This window comes from Pocillopora verrucosa, chromosome 4 (assembly GCF_036669915.1).
Source record: "Pocillopora verrucosa isolate sample1 chromosome 4, ASM3666991v2, whole genome shotgun sequence".
NCBI classification, from domain to species: domain Eukaryota; kingdom Metazoa; phylum Cnidaria; class Anthozoa; order Scleractinia; family Pocilloporidae; genus Pocillopora; species Pocillopora verrucosa.
This window is the reverse complement of record NC_089315.1, coordinates 31,325,518-31,338,249: the sequence shown is the minus strand read 5'-3', so window position 1 is coordinate 31,338,249 and position 12,732 is coordinate 31,325,518. Positions and strand designations below refer to the sequence as shown.

The 12,732-nt window shown below is 37.5% G+C and overlaps 3 protein-coding genes across 3 annotated transcripts; 2 read left to right on the top strand and 1 right to left on the bottom strand.

The window, feature by feature from the left end:
- The first annotated feature begins 562 nt into the window (after positions 1-562).
- LOC131778303 (type-1 angiotensin II receptor A-like) lies at positions 563-1,591 on the top strand. The gene has a single exon (XM_059094716.1). The coding sequence runs from the start codon at positions 563-565 to the stop codon at positions 1,589-1,591; it is 1,029 nt and encodes a 342-aa protein (XP_058950699.1).
- Positions 1,592-3,600: 2,009 nt separating this feature from the next.
- Positions 3,601-4,833, bottom strand: LOC131778362 (neuropeptide FF receptor 2-like). The gene has a single exon (XM_059094789.2). The coding sequence runs from the start codon at positions 4,806-4,808 to the stop codon at positions 3,723-3,725; it is 1,086 nt and encodes a 361-aa protein (XP_058950772.2). The 5' UTR covers positions 4,809-4,833; the 3' UTR covers positions 3,601-3,722.
- Positions 4,834-7,654: 2,821 nt separating this feature from the next.
- LOC131778314 (neuropeptide FF receptor 1) lies at positions 7,655-12,661 on the top strand. The gene is made up of 2 exons (XM_059094727.2): positions 7,655-7,731; positions 11,366-12,661. The coding sequence occupies exon 2, from the start codon at positions 11,543-11,545 to the stop codon at positions 12,659-12,661; it is 1,119 nt and encodes a 372-aa protein (XP_058950710.1). The 5' UTR covers positions 7,655-7,731; positions 11,366-11,542.
- Positions 12,662-12,732: the final 71 nt, after the last annotated feature.

The window sequence follows — 12,732 nt, the reverse complement described above, 5'->3', positions numbered from 1 at the left end:
AACTTCCATTACGTTTGGTTAATCATGTGAATTATATAGCTTTTAAAATTCACCTACTTCGGTTTCTCTAGAGTCGCTTATTTTAACTGCATGAGTGCCGCCACAATAAAGTTCTCTGATAAATATAGTCATTCAGGAAACTTTGGTCGTTCAGTGAGGCAAAGGGAGTGAATTTGTAGTTTAGTTGAAAGTTCTTCGTGGTCTTGATGTTTGCAGTGGACTCTACTGATTCTTCCAAGAAAGATACCGTAGCGAATACTTATATGATGAATTCCGTCTCCGTGGGGTGGCTATTGCCCAAACTACATAGTAACCAGATAATGAGTGGTGTAATGTATTTCTTTTCAGAATCTCTTCGTGAAACCAAGAAGCAGCCCGTCAGGGACTGTGACAGCAATAAATATAAGAAAAAAACCCAATTGATCTCAATAAATAACTCTCAAAGGTGTATAAACGTAATTTTACCAAAGCATGAAGGGCCAGTTTTATGGAATTTGGTGACTACAGCATTCTACAGTAGAGTGACGAATGTCGTAAAGCAAGTGGATTATTTCATTAAGTCATGAATATTACCAACACCTCGTCAACCTCCAATCCAGTTTTCATTCCACCAGAGGTGAAGACAGCTCTTTACTCGAGTATTTTTGTCCTTGGGTTGTTTGGGAACTCTTTCGTTATTACAGTTTTGGCCAGAAAAAGGTCTTCTCGCACCTGCCATGACATCTTCATCTGCAATCTTGCAATATCTGATCTAATTCTTCTCCTGACATATTTTCCTATGTTTTTTGCCCATGCTGTAGGAAACTTTAAAGCACCGAGAGTATTTTGCAAGCTGATATGGCCATTGATCACAATTTCGTATCTCTCCAGCATCTTAATCATCACATCTATGGCTATTCATCGCTCCAGGATGATTGTTAATCCTTACACTTCCGAAATAAGTCGAAGAAATGTCTACATCTGGATTTTCTGTTTGTGGATCATGTCGTTTGTTTGTATTCTGCCTGGAATGGTTTTTGCTGAGGTCAATCGAATGGGAATGTGCCACGTAGCTTGGCCTTCAGTGGAAGCTCACGTAGTATTTCGATTTTTCATGTTAATGGTTCAGTATCTCTTGCCATTGACAATAACAGCAGTCGCCTACATACGCATTGGGCTGGCCATAAATAGATCTAAATTTCACCGTAAGTTTTCAAAGCAGCCCAAAGCCCTGAGCCAGACGCGACGGCGAGAAAACGCACAGGTTGTGCGGACCATAGCAACAATTGTGATAATATTCGCTATTTGTATGTTTCCGAAACATCTGGCCTCTATCTACTATTACTTCGGAGAAAATGGCAAGGAAAAGGGAAAAATCCTCTTCAGGCTTCTCCATATTTCCGAGATTTTCGCTGTTTTTCACAGTTGTTTAAATCCGCTTGTTTACGGCACAGTCATGAAGCATTTTCGCGCTGAGTACTTTAAATACCTTCAAGGTATCTTCTGTTATTGCTGGAAAACACGTGCAGAAAGAATGTCCAATCCAGGAGATCAAATGACTTCCTTAAATGACCCGCGGTCCTCCAGTAAAATGACTGCTTCGTCAGAGTAGGTCATGAACACATAAAACACCGGCAAAAGGGCTTCGGACTTCTTCATAATTCGGGTTGGAAGATGTTCATCAAACTGACATGGGCTTTTCGCTGTTCCGCGAGCTTACCGCACATTGATCTATAGAAGCTCAAGTCACGCTGTAACTGTTTAATGGTTTGGATCTGGCTAAGTTATTTGTGGAAAGTCCGTTGAATCAAAAAAGTACACTCTTGGTTAACAGAATAAGCCGTTCTTTTATTATATGCAAATTTCATAATACTGAGATGTATTCCAGCAAATTTTTAATTTTCCCCGAAGCTCAACATGTATAATCAAGCCTATCGAACCTTTTTTGGAAGGAGAGAATAAATTAGTCGATAACTACATGAAACAATTATCGTTTGTAACCAAAGAAAGCACAGTCGAACGTTCAAAGGCAACGAACTTTTATATTAAAAAATACGAAAAAAATCACGAGTCGGTCACTCCAGACTAAACGAAAAAAATTTGAAGGGGATACGAAAAGACAACAACATGGGAACAAAAATATGATGATAATCATGATACCATGATAATCTCTTGCCTCTCATTAGGTGGTGTCTTTCAATCGATCTAAGTATTATGATAGCAGTTCGATAGTTTTTCGATACGGTTAATTATTCGTATTAGGAAACATCTAATAAAAGGTAAACTTAAATAAGGTCAGTAGTGCTTAATATAATGACGAACCTTTAGATTGAAAATACTGCTGTAGATATCTCAGGACTATTACCACAATATAGTTTGAGATTGGTATTTGCACAGGAACACCAGGGAGATCATGAAAATTGTAACTGTCAATGAGGAAACATCATGAGAATACTTTAGAGCTTATTATGGGGATCAGGTAAATTATAATGTGACCCAACCAAAATCCTCTGACCCTCTGTAGACGACAGATAATGACGGACCCCTTATGCATGCAGGTGTACTAAGTCTGATGGAGATGCTCCTTTCTTCCTAGGTCTAATTATAATCCATAACTTTAACCAATATACCTCTGAATTTCCTCATGAAGAGGACCTTCTAACTTTGTTTATTGTCATCAATACGCATTGAATCGTTAACGGATCGAAAAAAAAAAAAAAAAAAAAAGGAGAGAGAGAGAACGGACTCGCGATCCATGCTTTAAAACCTGTGCCTTGCACTTTGTCAAACGAAATCACTGCGATTCCTTGTGTTCTGAACCAATGCAATCTTCTGTGAAGTTGGGGTAGTGGCTTGTTGCAAAGCCACTTTGCGTAACAGGTTCCCGATGATATTCGCCTGTTCTTTTGAAGCCTAAATTCCCCTCCTGTGCACTTGACAAGTATATCGCACAAATGATTTGCGTGAAGTAGCGTTGGCCATCCCAATGAGATATTCCTTTTACCAATTCTCACCCGATAGATCTTTTTGGCAAAAGAAAAAAAATCGCATATACTGTTTGAAAAGAGCAAACTATTGTATGTGATAGTAAACTAAGTTCACATTCTCAGTGATTTCCAAAAGCTAATCATAAAGTTTTCCTTAATTTCTGAATTTGAAGCTTGTATATCATTTCGGGTGCGTTTAGGTTGAAAGACAAACAGAAACCTAGATAGAAAGAAAACGCGTACATCCAGGTTCTCCCTAAACTCGCGCTCTCTTTGGGAACTCTTTTCTTTTTGATATTGTGGCTCGACCGACCCACCCTCATGAGAGAAAAGTTGATGGAAAAAAGAAACATTTTCGGGGATGGCCTTTAGAAATTTACAACGTCCTGGCAACTTAACACAGGTGGTCATAAGACTTTTTTTTTAAATTTACCTTCAATGCTCATTTAAGCAGAACCGTTATGAACAAACCCTTTATTAATTTTAACAGTGATGCATTTTTGTCACTTGACCTCTCTCTTTCTTAATCACCATTAATTATTATTAATTATTATTAATTTTAACAGTGATGCATTTTTGTCACTTGACCTCTCTCTTTCTTAATCACCATATCCATGAATAAACCATTGCCTCACTTCGAAACTTAACCGAACAATAGAGCGAACCAAAGATGGAGTTTTTGTATCAAATTTGTTGCTATCGTTGCTGTTCCTAGTTGTGCAATCTTTGCCAACTTTAAACAAAGAAGCTGCCAAACTATATTATTTGCGGGATCAGTGCGGTTGATTGAGTGGGTCCTCGGTAATCCATTTCTAGTAGATCTGTGGTTTGTCCACCTCTTGTCCATGTATTGAACCTCTCGCTAGCTTGGTGCTGTTGACATGGTTTTGCTTGGAGAATTCTTTTGTAGCGACAAACGAGAGTAGATTTGAGATATTGAACGTAATCTTGGCGAAACTGGCGAGTTACTGTCCCGTAGATTAAAGGGTTCAAACAACTGTGAAATACAGCTAATAAGTCGGAAAATTTGAAAATAACTTCTGCTGTCTTCCGGCCACCATTGCCACCAAAATCGACCAGCAACCAGGCTACGTGAGTGGGAAGCATGCACACAGCAAAGGAAACAACTATGGTTGCAAGTACTTTGGCAATTTTTTTGTTTTCTTGTTTCCTCGCCTCTTCCGCAGGTCTTGGCGGGGAAGTAAAAGACCTACGCCGCTTTGAGAAAAAGAGTTCTCCCCCAATCATGACATATGCAACAGCAATGATGATTAGAGGAAGGAAGTATTGGAGCGCGGCGAGCACAGCAGTGTAACCTCGCTTGTGCTCTTTTGTAGGCCAATCTTCAAGACAGCCTCCTGAAGGTCCAACTCTAGCCACGATGATAAGTGGCAGGGCAACAAGAAAAGAAAGAACCCAAATAACCAAAAAACACAAAAAGAGCTGCCTTTTTTCAAGTACTCCCTCGAAAGGGCGAAGGATTGCTTTGCAACGATGAACTGCCATCAAGGTCACGGTAAAAATCCCTGCACAAAAGGATACAGTCATCATAGGCCAGATAATCTTGCAGTACACTAACGATCCGAGGAAATCAGACACTTGCATGTAGATAAATACTGGTAAACATAAAAGAATAAAACTTAAATCAGAAACCGCCAAATGCATGATAAAAATGTCGTTTAAAGTACGAGTGTGCTTCTTGGCGACGACGAGGAGAACCAGAAGATTTCCTGTAGAGCCAAATAAGAAAGTCAAAACAAAGATCGTTAGAGTAGCCATTCTTGCTGCTTCGTCGACTGCCGTGCCCCGTGTGTTGTTAAAAATATCCGATGAGATATTCATATTCAGGCTGGAGTTCTATTCAAAGCCTCTAGCTTTGTAGTAGTGTTCGTAAAGATTTAATTGCTGGCATATGTGATTTTATCACCTCGATATCCAAGGATCTGCGGGCAGAAACCTGAAACTTTAATCCAGTCGAACTGCGGAAGTAGCCCTAATGATTACGAACTTTGGCTGTCACAAACGACGAGCAAATTATATGGACTCGTGGCGGCAGTCGGTTTCACTTTGTATTCCTAGCAGATAATAATTGTTCGGCTTAGCTCTTATTTAAATACTTATCACCTCACAATCAGTTGAGAACAATGCTCACCGTATCACAGTAGACTCGCTCAAATCGCGGTGTAATGAAAGTTTTCAAGTAAACTGATTCTAGGCCTGATAGTAATCAAAAGGAAGTATAGGCTTTCAAAGCTTTTCGACCACTGAAATATGCAGATGTACAACTTCCATCATTATATCAGGTGAGAAAATACATAAAATTTTCGCTTTTAAAATGTTTATTATAATGTAAAATATAAAAAACAATTATCAGTTTCTTTTAGAACACAGTAATTAAATCGAACTTTTTAACCCGATCTCGCTTTGGTTTGAGTGGTCATTTCATTTTGCAGCTAAATGTGGCTGCCTACTTAACACTTAACTGGGAAATTATAGTATTTGCACTCCACGAGAAACCAACGAGACCAAAAGCACACGTATACAACAAAACCTTTAAAATTTGAAGCTACTTTGAATCACGTTTTCCCCCTTTTTTGTATTCAATTGCTTACATTGTGTGTCATCAAGTTGTTCAACAGTTTTTAAGTTTCCTTTTTTTCTGATGCTGATGCTTGCCCGTAAATTGAATTAAACAATAAAACATCGAACAAAAACAGACACAAACAAAACCTTTTTCATTGGTTGCAACTGAACTACAATGAAATGAAAATTATATTTTTCCAGTTTTAAAATATGAAACGAAATTTTTGTAGGTGTGAAATGTTTTATATTGATATGCAATGTTTGTTTTTTGAGTTTGTTTTATTTAGGCAGCAAAAAAAAATAACTATTGCATGTAAAACATGTTGACGCACGGAAATGCGGTAAAATCAAATGTAACACGGCATATGGTTACTAGCTGTTCTCTGATAACTGTAGGCACGTACGTACTATGCCTTGACCTAAAACATTGTATAAGACGTCTGTTCAACTGCTTTCCAACATAGCTTGTTCAGTCATTTCCAGAGACATGGTGCAGACAGATCTCTCCAAAAACCACCAATTTGTAACTTTCCCTGTGAACTGTGCAGGTCTAAAGCTGCTAATACATTGGTTTTCTTGAATAGTTAATTCTTGATCATTTCAAAATAAAGAATATTTAGCCAGGATATGCCCTTGAGAGATTTTGTTTTGCTCCATTTCTTTTATTGAATTATATTAAGTGGTTATCAGGCATCGAAGTGTGGGGTAATATATTTTAGAATGCTAGTAAGCACTTTATTTTGCAAGTGATAGTATCACTGAGCGTACAGGCGATCGTTGTGATTACACTATGCTTGTGCGATAACATAAGTGAAATGACGTGGGCAATTTAAACCGTCCATGTGATCGCAATTGCATCTAGAATCAGAACTGAACTCTGACCGGGACTAGAACTGACGAAGCTATCTTGAAAACAGCTAGCAAACCATCGAGGAGCAGGCACTTTAACCAGCGGTAGAGTTGTACTTGATTCTAGCGTGTATGATGACTATGGAAGGTCGCTGGTCGCTTGAATCTTTTCAGTTGTTTGAGAAAAGACTCTGCGGCTAACTGCCTTTAAACAATTCCAATGGTATGGATCCCCATATAGTGATGTGACTTATTTTGTTGCTACAGGAGTGTTGCGTCGATCGACGCGAATGCTTTGACTAAATTGTCGAAGAAGCCTAAAAGAAAAGAGTAATTGTTCAGATCAACATCCCGAAATAAAAGAAATATATCTTAACAGCAGTGGATGTGACTAAAAGTCAGATATTTTCATGTAGATCGTAATAATATTTTCATCTTTTGCTGTAACGTTTTTTATTTCCAAATAATTTACTCTGATAAATGTCAATAGATCATGAAACCACAAAAAGAAAGGTAAACATTGCGTACGCGCATGCATGAACAATATACGACTGTTTCATCGAACAGCAAATGGTGAGGCCACGCCAAAGCGTAATGTTAGAATGAGTATTTTCCTTGAAGACCATGCCATTAAATTAGAGACATAACTCATACGACTTTTTCTCGATAAAATGCCAGAATAATGATTGCATCTCTGATACCAAGCCCAGTTCACATAACAGGTGGTTATAAAAATTGATAATCAGGAATTTAGCTTTTGAAGCTTGACACGATGATCGGTGCCGCACTGTCGCTACTTTGGGCACAAAGTAGAGGTAATAAAATTGAGGTCATATTTTGTGTTTACTGACGCGCGCATGGTGCCAACGATGTCTTTGCGCTCGTCGTTTTTAAGTCGTTAGCTTTATTCAGAAGCCACAATTCACTCAATTTGATGCAAACTGGTGGCTCTGGATTTAAAATGCTCGTTAGCAAATTATAAACAAAGGTCAACAAAAACTTCTTGAAATGTTTTCAATGATGCGTTTATTTGAATTAATTACATTAGCATTACTGAATAGGTTTGGCTTTTTATGTATGCCGCTCGCGCTCTCAATACAAACACATAAGTGATGTATTACTGTTACTCCTATTTGGTTTTTCCTGGCTTTAATGCTGTATTAGAGAATTCTCAGGTAATGTTTAAAGGAAACTATGTATGATTTGTTTGTTAATAGTCAACCTATTCCATGGAGAGTGACCACTTTATATGGACAGTGAATTTGCCATAATGGCCGGCAAATGGCTGCTTCATTTTGGTCCCAGGAAAATTTTTCGTTCTTAGAATTAAAAGGTAAGTTTTTATTGCTGATAATAACCTATAAATACTATTTTTTCATCTTATGCGGGGTACTACAATTTGAATCAAGTATTTAAGTCAATAAAAGGATCTTACTTCTTTTTGTTTTTCGCATGTAAATATGCGTGGATTTTCGAGCCGACAAAAAGGTAGTAGAAAGGTTTATCTTTTTACTTAGTTCCTATTTATTTATTTTTTGAACAGGGAACAGAGCCCAATGCGTTAACAAATTCAAATATTTGCCTAATTTCGGATTAAGAAATTGCGTCTACCTTTCGCTTACTACCTCCCCTTAGGTTTTAGAGAAGTTCTAAACTTCTAGTTTAAAAGACTGATTTAGTCATTGCGACCATGTAAATTATTTAGTATTTGTGCATGAAACGGATAAAAAGCTTAAACGCTTTTGATTAAGTTAACCATTGGGGAAAACGGAGATATTAATTACAAACAGGTAGAAAGAAACGTATTCTTGTTTTAACCTGATCCTATTATTTCATCCCTTCACTTTTAAAGCGACGATTAAAGTCCGAACGCAGTCAGGATGAAGATAACACGAAAACACACGTTTATTCCAATTATTAAGATTTTTCCCGTTTTTTTTTTAAATAACGTCAACTTCTCAGTTTCTCTGTAGTATTTTGTTGATTTTTCGCAGCATGTGAAAGTTATGAAATCCAAGATGAAAATTAAAAGAGGGCGCCATCGATTGAAAGTGAAGAAGCGTTTGAAAAAGCTCAGCGCGTAAACTTTCATTAAACTGGTCGGGATGAGAGTATTCCAACTGCCATTTGAATAGATAAGACTTTTCATCGTCAGAACTGTTAGCTTCCTCTCGCAAGGTACTCTTTTTTGCCGCCTTCAGCCCTTCAAAGGAACAAGTTGAGTTTGAAAACTTAACGAGTTCCTCTTTCGAGTAATTTCTTTCTTACGAATGAAACTCGTTTGGCCTGTTAAATTTCATTTATAAGAGAGAACAAGCATTTTTTAGCAAATGTGGTTCTTCAGTTTCTGTTGGCTAAAACTGTGTTCAATGTAATAAACCTAAATGGTCGGTGTACATATCAGTCGCTACGAAATAGATATTTAAATGACTGTTTGTTACAAAATTCTACCTGAGAGCCAATTTAATTATTTTTCATATTTTGCCAGTTATCATTCCAATCGTTTATCTGACCTAAGGTCAGACAACAGGTAATTCAGGCTCAAAGTGAAACAAAGAAAGTTTGCATTTTTCATCTCAGCAACATCATGATGGCTGGATTATGCTGAAAACGCAAGCAGCTGGGTTGAGATGAATACATCAATAATTCATGATTACTGCTTGGCTGCAAAGCTGCTCACGTGTGCATACTAATTTGGGAGTCACTCTCTCCTTTTGTTGGACTTTTATACCATAAACTGACCTGCTGCAACACAGCGTTTCGGATTTGAATGAACCTTGTCATCTTATGTCCAATCTGAGGCTTACAGAATTTGTGTAAGGTGGTGAAGACATAGACTAATAAACAATGCGTATCAATACTTCTTTTGGCATGAATAAGTGATCAGTGAAAGAGAAATATCTTAATAAAACCGGAACACTGGTCACGAATTTCCGCGCTGTCAACACAAACAATTTAAGAGTGACTGGTATTTCCTTGATACAGTTTATAATACTGCAATTTCATTTGGACGGAAAACACGATCGATAAGCTTAAGTTCAAGTATGAGATTCAGTGCTTCCTAAGCTGTTTAAAAGCTATCAATTGAAAGCTTCCGTCATCTTTGAGGAGCAGTAAAAGCTGTAGACATTTATTAGTCATATTTTTGACAAAAGTCCGGAAGTTTTGTGTGGAAAAAGAAATGGTATTAAGGATATGAAAGAGTGTCAAATTTTATTCCCTTTTTAGTGAAGTACTATATAATTAATATCGCTGGTATGAAAAAATTAAAATGTGATTATCATAAGTAGTGATATTGTAGGATAATGTTGATTTTACTGACCGAACTCATCGTTATCACGATCATGGTCAACTTCACTGTGGATCTGAAGTAGGTTTGTAATTCTATGCTCAAGATACCTCGCAAAAAATTCTTCTGATCGATTGCAAAATGGTGGCGGAAACTCGTGTAATGATCAACAGGATCTTTGTTGTAAGTTTCCTGTGCTTTGCGCACTTTACACAAACAAAACTTCTTGAAAGAAGTGTCTCGATTAAATAACTAAAGCCAGGCTACAATTGTCTTTCCGTTTATTTTTGAAAACAGTTGTTAATTTTTTTGGGTGCGAATAGCGTTAAAAAAAGACTTGTTATTCAAATTAGGCGTAGTTTGTGAATGACATCAATCACAAATTTTCTTCCGATGATCACAGTTACTCAGGTGAGTTATGAAGCTTGCCAGTTTCGATCGCCAAGTTACGCTGCCCCAAAAGTCACAGATTCTCCTGAGATAACAATCAACTATTTATGCAAAATGGTGCATTGGAGCTGAAACAAACAGAATGTATAGACGAGGGCAATTAAACGATTTACAACCGCCTAACAAGGTGACCGCCGAGTCTAGCATAATATTTTCCTCCATCTTTACATCTTAAACGATTAGGTGTTGATGGCTAATTGTTGTCACCAAATTTGCTTTGATAGCGTAATTAACGTCAAAGATAGATCCATAAAAGTGAAGTGCTCATAACGTATTCGTAAACGTATTTTTTCTGGACAAAATCTTTCCTTTTTTATCAAGTAAGGATGGATGAGAGAACTGTGATGTAATATATGAAATAGATTCAACAATTCACTATTTATTAAGGACCATGCTCCAATCATTATTTTGTTTAGATATTGCAAACAGATAGGGCTCAGAATTATATACTAAGTTAAATTACGAGATGCACCTGGTGTCTTATTAATGAAACCTTAGAGGTTGCCTGATTGGTATCCATGATGCACGGTGAGCATCAATCCAGGGATCAAATACCCTCCTCCCATTCTGAGTACTATTCAGTTTTGTGTCACTCGTCAGTGGTGAATTTCCTTGAAGAAAAAGCCAGGTCTTAGACAAGTCAGATTTATGGAATTTAAGTGGCAACGTTAGTAAAAGTTTACAGTTTGTAACAACTCGCACTCTGTTTATCAACACCAGTCAAGAGACTAGAAAAAGTTTCAATCCTCCCGCAGTAATTCATTAAAAAATTTCTTGCATGAGTTAATAAAAAATTCGATTATAAATTCCCTCCACCGCAAAAACCTGTTACTCTTTTCTTTTTTTTTTTCTGTGAAATATTTGTGGAAAATGTGGGTGACCTACCTCATTTCTTAGCCAACAGCACCTGCAGTAAACACTGAGGAATGTTTACAGTGGGTTGTCCGGTTGGCATAGTAACTCGTTAAGATAGAAAATAGATATTGTTTCCTTTTTATGTTGATACCATCATGATAATGATCACCTATCATAATTAAAAAAAGAAATAACTCTAAAAAATCACACGCATGCATCCTGATCGTCCATTTCCTCCATCCCATCGATAAAGTAATCAAAATTCTTATTTATTACATTTTTGCAATGTTTATGTTTTTGAAACATCAAGACAGTGATATCCATAGTATTTAAAGACAGGAAAAGATAATGAAAAAGATTGGTATCTTTGCAGGTAGTGTAGGACGATCAGGGATATGACATTTTGAAGACAAGAAAGATTTCAAGAGTGAAAAGCTGTTCATCTTGCTTTAGTGCGAGCAGACAGGTGTATAGTCTCTGATTCAAACGTTGATTTGGTTTCATCTTCGATATAAAGCGACAATACTAAGAGGAGAGTCTAGCAGACAAAATGTCTGCGAATTCAACTCAACTTACACAAAGCCCTACGGAAAGAAATGTGCGCTTGGGTTTTTACATCGCCACTTTTGTTATTGGACTTATCGGAAACCTTCTGGTGCTAATCGTAATCATTGCCAAGAGAGCAAAGAAAACTGTCAACGATTTGTTCATCATGAATTTAGCTGTGTCGGACTTGATGCTTATCTTCTTTCTCCCGCTGCATATCTACAATATGTTTGACACTATTCGTGTCACGGTATTTTTCTGCCATTTTATTCGTCCTCTCATGACAGCATCGTTCTTCGTCAGTGTCTACACCCTCACCTCAATGGCCATCCATCGGTGTCACGTGATCTTACATCCCTTCAAACAGGAAATTCGCCACAGGTCTGCTGTTTTATGGGTAATAGTGCTGTGGATCATGTCATTTGCAAATGTTCTTCCATTGATGATTGTCACCACACCTTACCCACCATTCGAATGTCTTGAAAAATGGCCGAGTCTGAGTCACAGGCGAGCATATACAGCTGCACTCTTTGTTCTTCAGTACATCCTTCCACTGGTGATCATCGCAATAGCATATATCAGAATAGGTTTAGATCTGAACCGCTCATGTTCTCGTAGTTTCCGGAATGCCAGGGCTGCCAAAAGCCCGGAGAACCAGGCAAGACGGCGAGAAAACTTTAAAGTAACTAAAACTCTGGCAATAATCGTAATGATATTTGCTGTGTGTATGCTACCCAGTCAAGTGGGATGGATGTTGTTGGATTTTGGTGACAAAGAACAAAAAGCGATTGCCATCAAGGTGGTTTTTAAATTTTCCCTTGTTCTTACAGTGTTTCACAGTTGCCTGAATCCTCTTGTTTATGGAAGCATCACTAAACAGTTTCGTCGTGGCTACATCAGATATCTGTCGTATTTCTGTTGCTGCTTTAGAGGTTCCATCCTAAGAGAGTTTAAGATCATTTCAGAAAGCTCGTCACAAAATCGCCGTGACGACTTCAAACACACGCACAATGGACTTAAAAGAAATGGCGAACTCGAAACGATATGTTCTTTAAAATCAAGAGAAATTCAAGATGAATCATCTTCAAGCAACGAGATATTTGACGTTGTGACCGTAATATAGAGAGGACTTTAAAAATGTCGCACTGTATCGTTTAGAGATAGAATAACCTTCCAGTGTGTTTTGAGATTTAA

Excerpts from the sequence above, each read along its gene's own strand:
- LOC131778303 (XM_059094716.1), top strand. The coding sequence starts at position 563 with ATGAATATTACCAACACCTCGTCAACCTCCAATCCAGTTTTCATTCCA.
- LOC131778362 (XM_059094789.2), bottom strand. The coding sequence starts at position 4,808 with ATGAATATCTCATCGGATATTTTTAACAACACACGGGGCACGGCAGTC.
- LOC131778314 (XM_059094727.2), top strand. The coding sequence starts at position 11,543 with ATGTCTGCGAATTCAACTCAACTTACACAAAGCCCTACGGAAAGAAAT.